This window comes from Brassica napus, chromosome C9 (genome assembly GCF_020379485.1).
Source record: "Brassica napus cultivar Da-Ae chromosome C9, Da-Ae, whole genome shotgun sequence".
Lineage (NCBI taxonomy): Eukaryota > Viridiplantae > Streptophyta > Magnoliopsida > Brassicales > Brassicaceae > Brassica > Brassica napus.
In genome coordinates this window covers 27947930-27967744 of record NC_063452.1, presented here as the reverse complement: position 1 = coordinate 27967744, position 19815 = coordinate 27947930, and the positions used below count along the sequence as shown (strand labels likewise).

General features: G+C 40.0%; 1 protein-coding gene across 1 annotated transcript; it reads right to left on the bottom strand.

Annotated features, from left to right (window-relative positions):
- Positions 1-219: 219 nt before the first annotated feature.
- Positions 220-1307, bottom strand: LOC106417185. The gene is made up of 2 exons (XM_013858030.1): positions 728-1307; positions 220-677 (listed from the first exon to the last, which is right to left on the bottom strand). The coding sequence occupies exons 1-2, from the start codon at positions 1305-1307 to the stop codon at positions 220-222; spliced, it is 1038 nt and encodes a 345-aa protein (XP_013713484.1).
- Between the last annotated feature and the right edge of the window lie 18508 nt (positions 1308-19815).

Sequence of the window (19815 nt, the reverse complement as noted above, 5' to 3'; positions counted from 1 at the left end):
TCCACCGGCGAAGCAGTTCCGAGAGCATGGAACTCCATGCATCTCCGGCGATATTACTCATGAAGAATATCACACCATCGAGTAAATGATTACACATCACTTTTACTCAACCAACTTCCACCACCATCGAGTAGATGAGACACTGTCACTTTTACACTGGCCCCCAAAAAAAACCGAGTAAATGCGCACCTGCTGCCCCTTTTACTCGGATAAAAGGAACTACAAATGGCTTAGCTCTTTGAGGGACTTCACGAGCATGTCGTCAATATGATCCTGCTCTTTGAGTGACTTCACGAGCATGTTGTAAATACACACCCCCATTGTTTTTCCGAGTTGTTCGGAGAACATACGGTTGACGAGTCGTTGATAAGTTGCGCCAGCAATCTTAAGACCGAACGGCATCACCCTGTAGCAGTAAGTGCCGCGGTCAGTAATAAACGCGGTTTCCTCTTGATCGTCAGGGTTCATCATGATTTTATTATTCCCGGAGAATGCATCCATGAAGGACAGGAGTTTGTTCCTTGCCGTTGCTTCGACTAAGCGATCGATGTGTGGCCGTGGGAAGCTATCCTTTGGACATGCCTTACTAAGATCGTTGAAGTCGACGCACACTCTCCACTTTCCGTTTTTCTTGTAGACAACGACTGGGCTAGCGAGCCAGTCGGGATACCTCACCTCTGTTATGGATCCGACTCTGAGGAATTTTCAACCTCGTCGTTAACCGCACCTGCGCGTTCGGGTCCCAACTTTCTTCTTTTTTGTTTGAAAGTCGGGTCGACGTTCAGCTCGTGGCATGTGACCTTGATGTCAATCCCCGGCATGTCCTCTGCGGCCCATGCGAACGTGTGCAAGTTCTTTTTCAGACAAGCTATGAGCTCAGTTTTTAAAGATTCGGTAATGTTCGCGCCGATTTCCACGCAGCGATCTGGGAATGCTTCGTCTAAGCATACCGAGATTACGGGCTCGAAGGTCAGCTCGCGTTTCGCTTCCAAAGCTTCGGCTACTCGTGATTGCCAAAAGATTTTGGTTTTATCTTGTTCTAGGGTGTTGTCAACGACAGACGATTTCTTTTTCTTTTGAGGCGGAAACTCGGCCGATGGGTTTTTTCGCATTAATTCCGCAGTGAAGAAAACTTGCGAGATTCTTCGATCTCCCCAGATGGCCTCGATCCCGCGAGGGGTTGGGAATTTGAGGCACATATGGTATGTTGACGGGACTGCTTGCATGGAATTCAGCCATGGAGTTCCTACGATCACGTTATACAATGTGGGTCGATCGATGACCAAGAACTCCACGATTTTCGTCATGCTTCCCACGAGAGTCCTACTATCGGGTTTGGATCTTCTGCAATTTTGGATGGATTGATTTCCATTCTTTCGAGGGTGGTTTTGAAGATGATATCAGCCGCGCTTCCGGTGTCGACCAATATCCTTGCGACTTCGATATTATGTATTGTCAGCTCAACGACAAGGAGATCGTTGAGAGGTTTGATCGGATCGATCATTGCTCTTTCCCTGAAGGAGATGACGTTGCTACCCGTTTGATTAGGCATATCGTGTCAGTCGTTCAGTGATTTTAGAGTTAGAGAATACGACCCCCCCTGCTTCTAGCGCCAAACTGTGGTAACCGAAATCCACACTGTCAATTTTCCGTAAAATAAGAAAAGTTACGAAAACTCTAATTTTCCAGAGGTCCCGGATTATCTGCAAAAACACACGTAAAATGAAAGAGACAAGAACAATAGAATATCAAAAGTAAATTGCACAGAGGCGTATTATTGATTGATAAGGACAAAGTTACAGGATTTTCGAGAGACAAGACGGATAGAGTTTTGCTAGCCAAGTCAGTCCCAGAACAAAGACGAAAAGAGTCTAAGTAAAAATCGAGCCGCCTAAATTCTAAGTATTCCTAAGCTAGCAGCGTTTTTCTAGATCTAAGAATCTCTCCCTTGCGTCCTCGGCTCTGGCTCCTCTTATATATGCCTTCTAAGTAAGTTTTCGCTTCCTTTTCTGCCCCTGGGTCGAGTTTATCTCTTCGCGGAAATATTCCTTTTCTTTCCGATCTTCATCATTATCTTGGAAGCTTGACATTTATCTTCTGATTTCGCGAGATTTATGTTCTTCTGCAAGTAAAGATAGGCCGTCATAGCATCGTTGGGCTTGGCTTTGTTTACAAAATCGTACGTGGGCCCTTAGCCGCGTTCTAGGGCTCTTTGGGCTGTTTTCTGACTTAAAGGTTTTCTACGATTTCTTCGAATGAATGTTTCTTGATGCGACGTCGGTTTGCCAAAGAAGTTCACACTTCTCTTATAGTTAGACGAGTATGGTGTTAAGTTAACCGTCGTCGTTTATACGAGAGCCATGTACTTTATTCGGGAAAAAGAGTTCTCACGGTTCTTATTATAAAGCTCCAATGGTAACTTTGATCGATACGAAACGAAGGATTGATCCAGCGAGGCTTGGTAAAGGGCATGATGTCCCGGCAACAAGAGTTGGTCCAACTTGCGAAATGAGCGAGTTGGACGGTTTGATCGGTCCATCTCGCCCATTTGGCAAGTTGGACAGTGTGGTCGATCCAACTCGCCCATTTGGCGAGTTAAACTGCTCGTCTGATTCCGAGATCCATTTTTCTTGATTATTTTGCTTTAAGAACTTCTATTGAGAGTGTGTCGAGAAAGCTTTCGTACAAAAATCAACTTTTAGACGTTGATTTCGAGATAACCGTTTTTGACCCCAACAAAAATCAAAGTTTGTACTCAGTCTTACCCATTCCATCTCTTCCTTGGGTCGATATTTCCATTGTTTTTGTGCTTGGATTGCCTAGATCTAAGGCCGGACGAGATTCTATCTTTGTGGTGGTTGATAGATTCTCTAAGATGGCTCATTTCATACCTTGTCATAAAACTGATGATGATGTGCATGTTGCTCATCTGTTCTTTAGAGATGTTGTTAGATTTCATGGCATGCCTAAAATAATTGTGTCTGATCGAGATGCTAAGTTCCTTAGCTATTTCTGGAAAACATTGTGGTCTAGCCAGGAACTAGATTGTTATTTTCGACAACTTGTCATCCTCAAACTGATGGACAAACTGAAGTTGTGAACCGAACATTGTCTGCATTGCTTAGATCTTTGGTTAAGATAAACCTTAAACATTGGAAAGAATGTTTGCCTCATGTTGAATTCGCATATAATCATTCCATGCATTCTTCTACTAAGTTTTCTCCTTCTGAGGTTGTCTATGGTTTCAATCTCTTATCTCCACTTGATCTTTTGCCTTTGCCTTTGAGTGAAAGAGTTAGTACATATGTCAAGAGGAAGGCGGACAGTATTCAGAAGTTGCATGAGAAGGTTCATGCCAACATTGAAGCCAACACAAGTACACGAGAAAGGCAAAGAAGAAGAGAAACAAGGTCATTTTTGAAGAAGGTGATCTTGTTTGGGTTCACCTAAGGAAGGAACGTTTCCCGGAAGAAAGAAAGTCCAAACTCATGCCTCGGGTCGATGGTCCATTTCCGATCCTTAGGAAAATCAGTGATAATGGTTATCAGCTTGATTTGCAAGTTAAGTATGATATATCTTCAAGTTTCAATGTTTCTGATCTATCTCCTTTTGTTGCAGATGATCCAAATTTGTGGACAAATCCTTTTGCAGAGAGAGGGAATGATGTGCCTCAGTACATGGATCTGTACATGGAACCAGCTCATGAAGGAGATCAGGACGATCAGATCATTCCAACCGAGGTTCGCTCATCCGACCGTACCAGACAGACTGACCGAGCCGTGTACTGGATCGACCCGCGTACGTCCGGAAAGAAGCTAAGGCTGGAACCACGATAAGATGACCGAACTGACCGTACCACAGACCGTTTTCCCCGACCTTCTCAACAATCAAAGACTGATAGTCGAGCCAGACCTACCTTGGGTCATGAAGAATCCAAAGACAACCATGCATTCTCACTTTTGGGCCGTTTGGTTCATCCCGGCGAACATACCCTCGACCTTGCCTCCGTGTTCGATCGAATCATGGACTTTACTCATCCAAATTTCTCTAAGGCAAGGATCCTAAAGCTTTCAGAAGACTTAACCCGCATTTGGACACATTCGGTTCGTGAAGAACACCCGGACGAACGCACCAGCCGTTCGCACCGACCGTCCCGCGTTCGTCCATCTCTTTACCGCCATGCCCACATCAAGCCCAGATGAACTTGGACAGTAGGCGAAAGGGTTTCTTGACCAGTCTTCATGGAAATCGCCAACTTTGACTACCTTTCAAGCTTCTACTAAATGTTTTCATTTTCTATGTCATGTTTTCCCACAATTTCTTTATTTTCTTTGACTACAAAACTCTATAAGTATGTAACCTCTTCCTTTGAAATCATAATCGATTTTCCTTTGTTATTTTGAGTTTATTCTCTATGTTCTTTGCATAGAACAAACCCTTGTTTCTTGGTGAGTCATATCCAAGTAAGCACCCTCTTTCCCGTTGAACTTGTGTGTCATATCAAGCAACGGAACGAAACAGCTCCTTTGTTGGACATGTGCGTCATATCAGGCAACAACTAAGTTCGGGAATATCAGCAGCCTTTCCGTAACTGTTGTGCGACCCTTCATTCCATCAGTTCTCTTTCAAGAGTTCATATCAATACCAATCCAGACGAGTGATCCTATTTAGGGCATATCAGCTCCCTCGCATGATTCGAAGCAATCTCAGTCTTCTCGCGCTCCAATTCGGCGTTCTTAGGACGGAGTTCCTCTGACTCCTCCCGAGCAACTTTTAGCTCAGCCTCGAGATCGGCCGACTTTTTCTTTATCGCCTTCTTCTGGATAACCGCTCGATCTCTCTCTTTGATGGCGCCATTAAGATATTCCTTAGCACGAGCAATGCTCGTATTTCTGGTCTCCACCAGCCTCTCGGATCTCCCTAGCTGAACGAACGTCTGCTTGAGATTCGAGTCATACTTCTCGATCACGAAGTTCATACTCCCATCGCTCTTGTTAATGAACAATGAAGGTAATCAGAGCACGAAAAAGAATAACGAAAGCCAAACAAAAGCCAACGAAATCATTAAGACGACTCACCAGCAGCTTGGTCCGCGCCGTGTCGATGTAATCATCTTTGAATTATAGATCTTCGGTGGCCGGCATACCTTTCAGTCCACATCTGATTTGGCGGACCAGTTCAGCACATTTCGGCGGATCGTAGATGAGCGGAGTGTCGCCACTGTACGAGAACTCCACCTGGTCGGGAAATTCTACCCGAGATCTCCTGGGGATCAGACTCCCACTTGCAGCGGGGGGAAGATCGAGCTCTCTATCCACTCCTCCGGAAGCAGCTGAACGATCACTCGGTCCAGAGGGAGTCAAAGTTTCCCCGTCAGCATATTTCTTCTTCTTCTTCCTCTTCAAAGGAAATACCAGCGGAGAGGCGTCTCGAATAGTCTAAGGATTTGGATTCGTGAGACGACGGGTTCGTCGACAGGTTCTCCGACATGATCAACTTCGCGAGTTTCATTCCCCTCGCAAGGTTCAGAAAATTCAGCGGCTGGCTTTTTCTTCTTTTTCTTCTTTGGACATTCTCCAGTTTGCGTCCTATCCACAGCCTCGGGAGCATCGCCACTGACTGTCGTGACGAAAACGTCATCCCTGGATCTCTTTTTATTCGCCTTCCTAGGGAGAGGCATTGTAATCTCCAAAGATGGGTAGACGTTCTCTTCAGGAGCGAAGTTAAGAGGAGACTCGGTGTGAGGATTCACTCCCGAAGTTCCGTCCAGACCCATGCCATCGAGCATCATCATCAGGTTGTTCCTTGGTGGATCCATCTCGTTTTCTATGATCGCACTAAGATCCGGGAGAGCCTTCATCTTCCTAGCTTTCTTTATCTCCCTCCATTCTTGGCTATTGAAGAGCAATAACCGCGACTTACCAGGAGCTATCACGGGTGGAAGGTAGGACGCCCATTCAGCTAAACAACCAATAACTACTGTCAGGACGTAATCTAGCGACAGAATGCCACAATAAAGTGAAGGTATTAGAAAAAATTAGTTTACATTTATCAAGACGACTCAAGGCGCGATGAATCTTCTCACGACTAATCTCTGGCCAACGGCAATGACTCAGAGCAGCTATAGCGCGAGCGTTGTCGAAAAATCCACCCGCAAAGTCAAGAGTATTCGGATGATCAGCTGCACGACCAAAATAGAGATGGTTAGAACCAAAAGAAAAACAGAAAGATCGGAAATAGCGATCTACCAATTTGATAGTTCCAAAGATAATGAAATTCATCCGGTGGCGGATCCTCGAAAGCCGACTCATCGGACTTAATGTAAAAGTAAAAGTGCTGCCAGAGTTTCGTCTTGTTCGGATGGCCAGTAATGATGTTGTAATTAGGGCGCATCCTTAGCGAGTAAAGCCCCCTCGGCATCGACCTTACGAAAGTTAACTCTTCGAGGGCTCTGACGTTCAACGATATACCGATATCGGCCGCCATCACAATCAGAGCGACCATAATCTGATACGAGCCATTCAAGAACTGGCTAATCGCAACGCCTCGGCGGAAGACATACGACTTGGCGAGCTGAGGAATCGGGAACCATAGCCTGGTATCATCCTCGAAGTATGACTCATAAACGCAGTGATACCCGACCAGGGGGGACCCGGGCCTTTGGTCATCTCTCGGGATGATAAATGTTACTCCGACTCCACTATACATGCGGAGTAGCCGATGAACGCTCCTCACAGTGGATCGAGTCTTTTGTACATTCCCCCAATCCTGGCCCTCAACATTCTTTGAATGCTCTAACGAAGGATCCAAGGCCCTTCTTTGGCAAAAATCCCCTCGGGATAGTAGCAGACGGAGATCAGCGGATTGTCGACAACATCCTGACCATCGTCTTCCGCTCTAAACTGTTCTACCGCATCGGCGACTAAACGACGCTGCGATAAGCTGAGGTTCGCTGTATCCATTAGGGCCTCCCGGTGAATTGCATCCAGATCTTCACCGGGCGACGACTCAGAAACCGGCATAATGCTATTCGAGAGACTAAAAATCTCCTATCCTAAGACGAAAATCTAGAGAGATAAGTAGAGAGATGGAGAGAGAAAGTACTTGGGACTGCAGAAAAGAATGGAGAGAAGGGAGAGACGCCACCTATTTATAAAGAAGGAGGTGCGTTTCTCGAGACGCCATGATTAGACCTAAATGGACCTCCAAACGAGCCGCCCATTACACTTTCGTCGCGACGGTTCATTTTCTCAGCGAAAACCGGTATCCCAGAATAGTACTAAACCGAACCAGGCCAAGAAGTTGGTTCGCACAGTAGCATATAACGGCAGGAAAGGGTCGATCTATTTAAAGCGCATGGTAAACAATCAGTGACTGACCGGAACGAACAAGAGTTGGAGCAATGAACCAACCGGGCGTGAATAAAAGAGACCAAATGGAAGCATCAACTCGACAAAGTGCGTCGACCAAGAAATTCCTTCGTTCTCCGGGTTGAGTCACCAACCTCGTGACGACACATCGATTCTGGCGACCGAATCATCTAACTTCTGAACTTGTCTCTCTAATTCACTAAGTTTGGCTGCGCCATTCACTAGCGACCTGGGGAGACTTACTGTAGGGACTGGATTACATCCTCCCACAAGGCCCATCAGTTAACAGGCCCGGCCCGCTATAAATTAGGATTGTCCGGCGACAGAACATTAGTTCGGCTCCTGACTGCTTTTAGCCGGCTCGAGTGATCGACCAAAAGCAGTCCTTTTAGCGGCTTGACGAAGCGAACTATTCGAAAGGTCCGACGGGCCAAAGCCCAAGGGGATAAGGCCAATTAGGTCAAGAAGACTGAGTCGACTATATAAAGGAAGCGAAAGGCACCAAAGAAGGGATCCAAAAAATCAACCACACACACGTCCAGCGGCTGGAACTAGGGTTTCATTTCTCTTTCTTGCCGACTTGTATTTCCCGACGAACTCGCTTTCGCCGACTTGCTTTCTCACCGCATATTTCCTTACTTGTAAACCGGCTGAACGCCCATCGTTTTAATAAAACGTCTTTGTTTCAACCCACCGACGAGTTCTTGTCTTCTTCACTAGTTTCCGACCGAACTCGGTTCAAACAAATAGCATCCTCTGTTCATGATGATGTGAATTCGTTGGTCGTCATTATCATCTACATTTTTAGATTTTTGTTTTGTGAAAGGAATCCGATGATTGTTTTTAATGATAGATTGATTTGATAAAAGTTTGTTAGATTAGTTCTATTCTTTCATTCTTTATTTGAATATAGGTATTTTTTTGTTCATTCTTTGGAAGGGAATTCATTTCATTTTTTTCCTATTTCTCTAATCTGCATATTAAGTAACAAAAAGTCAATTCTTTTTCACTTTTATTTCTCAAAAATTCTTTCTTTTTGTTTTGATTTCACAAAAGTTCATTCTTTTCATACATATATGACTCTTTTTTTTTTTTTGAAAACAGATATGACTCATTTTGATTTTTTTTTTTAACACAGAGAAACACCCATTTGATTTTTGATTTTTATTTGTTTTCCATCGGATTCCATTTTTTTTAATCAACCGTTGTTTGTGCAAACACACACACATACACTTAACACCATCTCTCACATTGTTTTTAAGATTCAAGCATTTTGGGTTGGGTAGATTATTGTAGACGATGTTGGCAGGTTGTTCAAGTTCATCAGTACATTTTCCCATGAAACACAGAGATTGGACTTACCCCGCAGCAGCAGTAGCTTCTCCCGCAAGGAAACACCTTCACTTGGAAGAAGCATCTCACTCGACAACAACAACAACAAACCGATTGAGCGCAAGACCAGTGGATGTTCGATTAAACAGAGCGCTAAAGCTTCCACCTTTGGCAACAAGTGGATGTTCTATTAAACAGAGCATAAAGCTTCCACCTTTGACAACAACAAGAGGAATTGCTGAAGGGTTTTCTTGTATCCACGACAACAACAACAGAGTGAAAAAGAGTTTGAAGAGATTGGCGGAGGAGAACAAGGACGAGTCTTGTCTGAGCAGAGTGAAGAGGAAAAGAGGCGAAACCACCGAGGAAGATCACAACAGGGGTTTCTGGTTTGAGCATTCATCTCCAGCATTCCCCTTTTCCTTGACTTGTTCAGGTGATGACAAGGAAAAGATTTGGTTTGTGCCAAGCGAAGTGATTTCTCAGCCATTACATAGTAAACCAAACTGGGTTAACTCGGTGCAGGCCCGGCCCAATGTAAAATATATACAAGTAATAAAAAGAGAAAAAGACAAAAATAGCACTAAATCAAGTTTGTGTTTCCAAACTAGCATTCAAGGTCAAAAGTCACAAAAATAGCACTTAATGTTTTATCAAAAGTCACAAACTTAGGGTTTAGAGTTAAAGAGTGAGGTTTAGGATTTAGGGTTTAAGGTTTAGGGTTTAGAGTTTAGGGTTTAGGGTTTAGATTTTAGGGTTTAGGGTTTAGGGTTTAGGGTTTAGAGTTTAGGGTTTAGGGTTTAAAGTTTAGGGTTTAGGGTTTATGGTTTAGGGTTTAGGGTTTAGAGTTTAGGGTTTAGGGTTTAGAGTTGAGAAATGAGGTTTTGGGGATAAGATTTCAAATTTTGAAAAATAAAAAAATTAAAATTTTCAAAGGATAAACTTAGAAAGATGCTATTTTGGTCATTTTAGTTTTTGAGTGCTATTTTTGTGATATAAACTTAGAAAGGTGCTATTTTGGAGATTTGTCCTAATAAAAAATTGTAATGTAATTTTTTTTAAATTTGGTCCATGTGCCCTAAGCAGTGGCTTAGGGAATGGTAGGGAGTTCTACGTTTTAACTTTTAAGATAAAAGACAGTTGTATATGGTTACTTGAACCATACGCACTACGATTTATGGTTGCCTTCAACTAAGGTGGCCGTTTCAAACCTTGATATTTACAAACCCTTTGTGTGTTTTTTCTGCTAATCTACCGACATTTGTAACTTGACCCATCCAGTGATTGTTTTTCGTTACGAAGTTTGATGTGTTGTCAAAGTTTGGGGATGTATGAATTTGCATTCCATAATAAAATAATGTGCATAGTGGACATAAAAAAATACTAATACTCTTCAACGTTTTCTTTTTTTTAAAAAGGCCTTCGTATTGATAACAGAAAGTACGGAGATATACAAGAAAAAGAAACAGAGGTTACATCTTTTAAGAAAAAACAGAGAAGGGGGGAGATAGCAACATCGAAATTAGCTCCAATGAGAAGATTACCAAAGGAAAAAAAAAAAAAGTGGAGTTAAGCCACAGACCAGAAAGAGACGAGATCAGTTCCCAACTTCCTTCCAGAATTCTTTAAAGCAACAGCCTTGGACCTTGCAATACGAATGACTCCATCAGATATTTTGGAAGGGGGGGACAGTAGTTCCTAAATGAAACCGAGCATTCCGTTCCTTCCAAATTTCATACAGACATCCTTGCCATATCTGCAATACAACCAGTTTGTGTTGTCTATCCCCAGAGAAAGCCGACAGCCAATCAATAACACTTTCCCAACTTGTAGGAGCATTATAAACGCGCAAGCGAAGCAAAGCCGCTCTCCAAACCTCCGCCGAGAAGGTACATTCAAAAAACAAATGATTCCTTGATTCTTGTTGAGTTCCACATAGCAAACAAATCCCTTCGACATCTAATCCCCACGCTAATAGTCTGTCCATTGTGGGATTGCGATTTCGCATGAAGAGCCAAGAGTTTATGGCATGTTTAGGAACCGTTGCTGGGTGCCACACCAAAGACGCCCATGAACATGGTTGTTTCCTCTGCCTTGTATAGTTCCAAATCCTTTGAAATAAATTTTTCCCTAGGAAGACCATCACCTCTCCAGATAATCTTTTCATTCCCCAGGCTCAGATTTATGGTAGAGATATAAATGTGTAACTGCACCTGTCTTTCAGAACGCAGATGAGACAAAGTCCAGTTACCATTTACTAAACAGTCACTTACAAGTGACTCAATTGGGATCCCTAGATCCATCGGACCCGTGTTTCCCAGGTAGTTAATCAGAGGACCGAAAGGAGTCTAAGGATCCCACCAGAAATAAGTTTCACCTCCTCCATTAATCTCATAGAAAACCAGAGATTGTGCTATAGGGCGCAATTTGACAAGTCTTTGAACCATCCAAGAAGTGTTGCGAACAGTGAGCTGAGACGACCAGAATGAATGCCGGTTTAGATATTTCATTCTGACCCAGGCAACCCATAAAGATCCAGCTCTGAAATGAAGCAACCAAATAAGCTTGAGTCCAAATACCATATTCCAAGAGGCCGAATTCCTCAGCCCTAAACCTCCCTCTACTTTAGGGCAACATACATTTTCCCACGAAACTTTAGCCCCTCTAGGATTATCCAAACAACCATGCCAAAGAAAAGAAGAAGATAGACTATTAATCAGCTTCAAAACCTTTCCTGGAATACAAAATGCAGAGGTCCAAAAACCAATTATTCCCGGGATAACCGAAGAAATGAGAGTTAGTCTACCTGCCAAGCTCAAATGCCTATTCATCCAAGCATTATACTTTCTTCTAATCTGAGAGATCAAAGGGTCGCAGTCTTTGACAGAAAGTCTTTTAGAACATAGAGGTAAACCCAAATACCTGACAGGTAGAGCCTCTGGTTTAAGTAGAAATCTCCGGAGAATGTTTGCTTCTGTATATTCTGAAATCCCTGAGCAAAACATTGAAGTCTTGTGGATGTGTACTGCAAGCCCAGATAATTTCTCAAACTGGGATAGCACTGTGAAGACTCCTGCAATAGATTTTTCTGTCCCATCTAAAAATATGAGTAAATCATCAGCAAAAGCCAAATGAGTTAGTTCCAAATCACCACAACCCGGGTGATAATTATAGATACCATCTGCTGCTCCTCTATTCAACATAATGGATAGGACGTTCATCACCACAACAAAGAGAGGAGGAGAAAGAGGATCTCCCTGCCGAAGGCCTGTCTTGCCTTTGAAATAACCAGATGTTACACCATTTATGCCAAGAGAGAATGAAGGTGAGCATATACATGCTCGAACCCAGTCAATAAGAAGTTCCGGGAATTGAAAAGCTTTTAGAGCTTCCAAGATGAAATCCCACCGGACAGAATCAAAAGCCTTAGATATATCCACTTTCAATGTGATCCTAGGAGAGAGACCTTTCTTGTGATATCCATTTAAAACTTCAGAGGCAAGCAAGACGTTTTCTAAGATAAGTCTATTCTCCACAAAACCAGTCTGGTTAGGAAGAATAATAATAGGTAGGACCTTCTTGAGACGAGATGAGATGATTTTTGTGACCAACTTGTAAATGGTGTTTAAACACGAGATCGGTCTGTACTCAGCAATATTTTCTGCTCCTGGACGCTTGGGAATCAGGATCAGAGTGGTGGCATTTAGCGCAGAGGGAATGAATGGCTTTGCAAAGAAGTCCATGACAGCATCTGTAACCTCTGCTCCAATAATTAACCAAGTTGCACGAAAGAACTCAGCTGTCCAACCATCTGGGCCTGGCGTTCTGTTAAGAGATAATTTGAACAGCGTGGTTTTGACTAAATCTCTTGAAATCGGGGCAGCAAGCAAAGACTGCTGAGTATTAGAACAGACTACCCTGATAATACGGCAGAGAATATCCGGAAGATATGGACAGTAAGAGCCCCTAACATTACAAAGGATTCCTGAGAAAAATTCAAGGGCAATCTTGTGAACCTCCTCTAGCGTTTCAGATCTTCTTCCATCAGCACGGAGGAGATATTTTATAGCATTAGACGCATTTCTAACAAAGTAATACGGTGAAAGAAAGCAGTATTAAGATCACCCAATTGGAGCCATTTAATACGAGATCTCTGTCTGAAGAAGCATTCTTAAGCTAGCCTTAGAAAATCCCAGTAATCTTTTGCATTTTTCTCCATCTCAAAGATTATTTCCGAAGGGTTTGTAAGAGCAGATAACTGAATGGATATCAAGGAGTCCTTTGCCTCTAAAACCCTTCTCTCTATGTTGCTAAGATTATCCTTTGCTAGAGTCTTTATGGGTCTCTTGAGACCCTTAAGCCTGAAACTCAAGGTAGACAGATTATTTTTCCTTGAAAGAAAACCTTCCCATATAGATTGAATAGTGGGCACAAAGGATGGAAGGTTGGCTATGAAGCTCTGAAACATGAACGGCTTGGACCCAAAAGATGGCTTTGACGATAGAAGACGGATATGACAAGGAGTGTGATCCGAGAATTCGGGAGGTTCAAAGGTACAGTGGCTCGATAGGAACACCGTATGCCATTGGTCATTTATTAAGCACCTGTCTAGACGCTTGCCTAGGGGATCAGAAGGACGATGATTAGACCATGTAAAAGGAGGTCCCTGATACGATAAGTCAAAGAGCCTCATAGAAGATAAAGCAGCAGCGAATTCTCTCATAGGAGCTGTAGAGGAAATCAGAGATGTATTGGAGGACTCTCTTGGGTCAATAATTTCATTAAAATCTCCGCATACTAGCCAAGGCTTCTCATCAAGCCGAAATGAGATTTCCGTATCTTTTAAAGTAGTCCATAAGTTCTTTCTGTCATCCAACTCGTTGGATGCATAAACCGCCGTGAAGAAAAAGGATATGCCCGTGTCATCAAAAATTTGAAGCGTGATTGACTGAACATCCGAATATAAAACTTGAACCCTTATGGGATCCTTATAAATAAACCAAATCTTTCCAAGGTCTGAATATTGATAGTTGGAGACTAGCCTCCAGTCTGAACCCAAACTTGCTAAAACCGTAGATATATTAGCCTCCCTTATGTGCGTTTCCAAAAGGGCACCAAAACTTAACTTCCTCAAATTGATCCACGAAACAAGGGGACTATGCTTCGAAATATCATTGATGCCTCGCACATTCCAAAAAAATGTATCTAACATAGATAATTATTGGTGGTGGGTATCCCCCGTAGAATGGGGACGACCACCGGAAACTGGAGACCTTTTCGCTAGTTTTCTCTTCTTATTCTTTTGATACTTCGATCCAGAAGAAGAAGAAGGAGATGCCAAATAGAAATCATTACTACGAATGAAATTAGACACCACAAGACACTCTTGATCGTCAGAAGTTTCATCACTTGATACCTGATCTGGATTTGAGATTTGGTCTGAGGATAAAGCTGCAAAAGGATTAGCTGAGATAACTAAATCAGCGGTTTTAGCTCTAGATACAAGCTCTCTTGTACGAACAGCGTTGGAGACCGTCGTGAAGGGACGTTCCTCAACAACTGTCTTCTCAACATTCTGATTCGCAACCTCCATTAACTCCAAATTCTGAGATGATACAGAAGCTTTACCATTAGCTTTATCGGAAACCACCTGTTGAGAAGTTGCAGGAACCAGAGGCAGAGAAGAGTTGGTAGTAACAGTATCACCTCTACATACACCCACGTAAGTATGAGAGGACGAGGGTAAATCCAAAGAACGAGTCCGATTTTCATCCACTGAGATTTTCGAATTTATATTCAAAACAGCATCACCTGCTGACTCAACAGATTTCCCACCTTTCTTCTTTGGGATATAAGTAGCACTTGTCTGCTTCTTTTGCTTGAAAGAAGATTTATTTGAGTCCATAGGAGCTTTTCCTTTATCTCCAGAGGCTTTCTGAGCTACTGGACACAACTGGACTTTATGTCCAAGCTCATTACAAACTGGGCAAAGAGGAGGCAGCCACGGATATGTGACCGAGATAACCTGAATACCTCCATCCTCTCGTTCAACTTCAACAGTTTTCAACAAAGGTTGTAACAAATCAACTACCACCTTAATGTCAGCTTCAGATACTGAGGTGAAAGGTTTGGCATCCACTATTACTCCAATGGGTTCAGAGATAATTGATAATCCGTCATCTGTGAGAAGATCAAAGGGAACATTTGAGATCTTTACCCATATAGGAGCTTTCTGAAGCAGAGGGATATAGCTGTCAAATGGTCCGTCCATGGTCCAAATGGGCATGACCAGTTGGACGATTTCAGTTTTGGGCACTAATGGGTGGTCCATATTAGACAATGGTCCAAACAAATGTCCAAGACCAATAGAGACCATGTTCAAATGGGCATGCCCATGGACACCCAATAAAATTTATAATTATTTTTTAATTATTAGTTTAGATCTTATTTCTAAAATTTTGAAATTACGTTTTCCCGCCAAAACCAGAAAAATTGTGTTTTCCCGCCAAAACCGAAAATTGCGTTTTCCCGCCAAAATCGAGAAATTACGCTTTCTCACCGAAACCGAGAAATTGTGTTTTTCCGCCAAAACCAAGAAATTGCGTTTTCCCGCCAAAATCGAGAAATTGCGTTTTTCCGCCAAAACCGAGAAATTACGTTTTCCCACAGAAACCGAGAAATTGTGTTTTCCCGCCAAAACCGAGAAATTGCGTTTTCTCGCCAAAACCGAAAATTGTGTTTTCCCGCCAAAACCGAAAAATTGCGTTTTCCCGCCAAAACCGAGAAATTGCGTTTTCCCGCCAAAATCGAGAAATTGCGTTTTCCCGCCAAAATCGAGAAATTGCGTTTTCCCGCTAAAACCGAGAAATGATGTTTTCCCGCTAAAACCAAGAAATTGTGTTTTCTCGCCAAAACCGAAAATTGTGTTTTCCCGCCAAAACCGAGAAATTGTGTTTTCCCGCCAAAACCGAGAAATTGCGTTTTCCCGCCAGATTAATGAAATACATTTTTCCGTCAAAATTGTGAAATTATGTTTTCCGTCAAAATCGTGAATTTTTTATTTTAACGATAAAACTATTGTTTTGGATTAAATTGTAAAGTTATGTTTTCTTTTGTTAAACTCATAAAAAATGTTTTAAGAAGCCCATGGACACCCATTGTCCATTTGGTCTTTGCCCAATTGGACCATGTACCAATGGATCTTTTATCCAGTTGGACCATTTATTAATTGGGCACGTCCATAGCCCGCCCAAAATGAATTGGACTGGACTAGCCCATGGTCAGCCCGCCCAGTTGACACCTCTAGCGAGGGAGGGTCAAAAGCAAAGGAAGCTTTCCATTCCGCAACAAAAAAGGGTGAGTCCCCAACTCTCCAAAGCTCATGTTGAAGAACCTTCTGCCTCAAAGATGCAGATGGTATATGAAATAGATAAGCATTGGCTGTAAGATTGTGAATAGTAACCCTTCTGTCCTTTCCCCAAAGGTAGTTTAAAACACCCCAAATTTTACCATAAGAAGGCGCGTTACCATAGAATATCCCAACAATATTGTCAGAGTGAAACTTGGCACCTCGTTCGAAAACGACGTTAGGCACCTTAAGCCTTGGTATCCCTTCTTTCGTCAGAGTAACCGGGACAGAAGACTTCGGGAATTTTGCTGCTGCCTTTGAACGTTCTGCCCAACTAAAGGTAGGAGCAGCTGAAGCATGAGAATGTTCAGATGAGTTGACAACCTTAGGGACAGTACCAAAAGTAACAGACGAAGGTAGAATCTTCGACAAAGTGGCTTCCACACTCTTTAAGTGAGTTGGTAGAGCAGTCTTGGGAAGTACCGGCTCTTTAAAAGAACTAGTTTTTCCAGGTACAGTTTCTGAACCAGAGAAGATTTCCGCATGAGGCGTAAAGACAGATTCCTTCATGACGACGTCAGACACAAGTGGAGACGCAACCTTGGAGGAAGGAGACACTACCATCACCGATGGAGAGGGATCCAAAAAGAGGAGGTCGGGAGGCATTGGAGGCACCAGCGGCGGCTCCGGGGAACCTGACATGACTGTGAATACGGAGGTCAACGACTATGGTTAGGGATTTTGACTTTCGCTTACGAGAGAGAAACGAGAAGCTCTTCAACGTTCACTATTAATTTATAAAACAAAAGTAAATGCTAACCCTACGGGGTGATATCTATTACATTTATTCTTCGGTTCACCCTCTAGGTTCACCAACCAATAGGATTGTGTTATTTCATATTCGGTATCTTTTAAAAAAGAAAACAAAATATTGTCAAATTATATTATTTTTTTTAAATTAAAAGGTAAAAAGAAATAAATAAAAAATAGTAGTAATTACAAAAAAAATATTTTTAACGTCGTCAGCAAAACATTAAACCTTAAATCCTAATCCCTAAACCCTAAATACTAAACCCTAAACCCTTGGATAAACCCTAAACCCTAGGATAAATTTTAAACTCTAGGATAAATCTTAAACTCTAAATCAAAATCACTAAACACTAAAACACTCAAGGGTTTAGGGTTTAGGATTTAGGGTTTAGAGTTTTAGGGTTTAGTGTTTTTATTTAGAGTTTAGGATTTATCCAAGGATTTAGGGTTTACCCAAGGGTTTAGAGTTTATCCAAGGATTTAGGGTTTACCCAAGGGTTTAGGATTTAGGGATTAGGATTTAGGGTTTAGTGTTTTGCCGAAGACGTTAAAAAATTTTTTTTAATTCTTTTTTCTCTAACTACTATTTTTTTTTACTTTTTTATTTTAAAAACATAAGATAACTTGATAATATTTTGTTTTCTTTTTTAAAAGATATCGAATTTGAAATAAAGAAATCCTATTGGCTGGTGAATATAGAGGTTCATCCTAGAGGGTGAACTAGGCCTGGGCGTTCGTGTATCCGTTGGCATTCAGATCGGGTTTTTCAGGTTTTCGGATTTTCGGATTTACGCTTCTAGGTCCCATACTAAAATTTTATTAGTACGGATCGGGTTCGGATAATAACACTTCGGGTTCGGTTCAAAATTGTATTGCATCATAAAACCCATAAAGTAATCATATATCGTACGGATTCGGGTTATATCGGTTCGGTTCGGATATAACCAAAGTAAAAAACAAATTTTTTGAAGTAAAACATAAAGAAAAACATCTAAATTAAATAAAAATTAACCTATCACATATAAAATTGATAAAATAACAATAAAATATTAAATCAAGCATGAAAACAAACATCATTTGTAAACAATATGTATTGCCTTATAGAGAGTAGAATTTTTATTTCAATGAGCAAATTATAAAATACTTATTTATAACTAATTGTGTACTTAAAGCATTTATTAGAATTTTAATATTTATTATTATATATAATATTACCACAAATATTGAATTTAATAATTGGAATACTTGTATATATTTCAAAATATTTATATGGACTATTAATTTTGGATTTTTCGGGTTATCCGTTCGGGTTCGGTTAATAACACTTCGGGTTCGGATATTTTTTGTACCATCCTACAAGACCCGTTCGGGTATTTTTACGTTTCGGGTTGAATAACGGGTCGGGTTTTTCGGTTCGAGTTCGGGTTCCAGATTTTATGCCCAGACCTAGGGTGAACCCAAAAATAACTCTATCTATCTATCTTTTATAATAAAGTTAGCTTGAGTCTCTTTTTAACGCGTCACTTCGGCTCAGCGTATGGTGTTTTATATTGTGACACGTGTCACCTTGCTCAGAGACAAACGTTAATTCTTTTTTTCAGCAATTTCATGTTATGGGTTTTCACACAGTTAATGGGCTTTGCATTTAGTTTATCTATTATTTTAACCCAACTCGTCTAATCTATTAACTGAGAGTTCAATTTTTATCTACTACTATTAACAAGTCTTAGTACAACCACTTAAAGAATTAGCTAATTTTACATATATGATTATTTACATTAATAATAAACCAACTATAAATTTAAATTTTATTTTTTTAATTATAACAATATTTGTTGAGAAAGAATCTAACGAAAGAATCTAACAAAATCTTACTTTAAAATTCAAATATTTTATAAAATAACACATTAATTAATTTCGTAATTGGTAATATAATATTATTATAAATCAATTTTAACTAAATTTTATTATAAAACAAGAAAATAAAAATTATGTAATATTTTTTTATAAATTTTATAATTATATTATATATTATATAAAATAAAATTGTTATATGAACTAAATATGACAAAATTATATTAAATAGGTAAATTATATATTTTTTAAAAAAAATCATTTAAATAAATTATCACTCATCATTAAAATATATTAAATTCGTAAACTATATAATATTTTACATAAAAATAAATTTATTAACATAAGTTATACTTTTATATTTATAACTATATATTATCTTTTTATTTATTTTGAAACTCTCAACAATATAATGTTTAAAAATGTTCATATAGAAAATTATAATAGTATATAATAACATTTAGTTCATATACTATTTAAAAACATGTTATTAGAAAACTTTGAAATTTTAGTAATTCATTTAAAATATTAATGAAAAATCAAGTTTTGATTATAAATTTATTTATTTAGTTATAACAAAACCTGTTGAGAAAAATTTAGAAAATATTACCAAAAATTCATAGATAATAAATAATAACTTTTAAAAGCACCACGAAAAACAAACTATGTATGTTGTAAAAATTAAAACAATCTAATATTTTGAAATCTTAACTAAAAAAGAATAAAAAATTAACATCATAACATCCAAAAAATATTATATATAAATACAATTTACTAAAATTAAATGATAGATGCTACTATCGATAAAATTTACTAAAATAATAGTGCTATATTATTTAAGCAAAATAGCGTTTTTACTTATAAATTTTGTAAAATACTAAAATGATATATGCCAAAAGTATATTTAAAAAAAGCACAACATGTAAATATAAATTATCTTAAATACATTTATTTTTTATAATATAAATAATTTTTAAAATTTATAAATTAAAGAAAAAAAATATTTTGAAGGAGATTATCTATTTGATTATTTCAGATTGTTATTTTATTGTACATAACTTGAAAATATATTAGTAAGTAAAAATAATAATAACAAAGTTA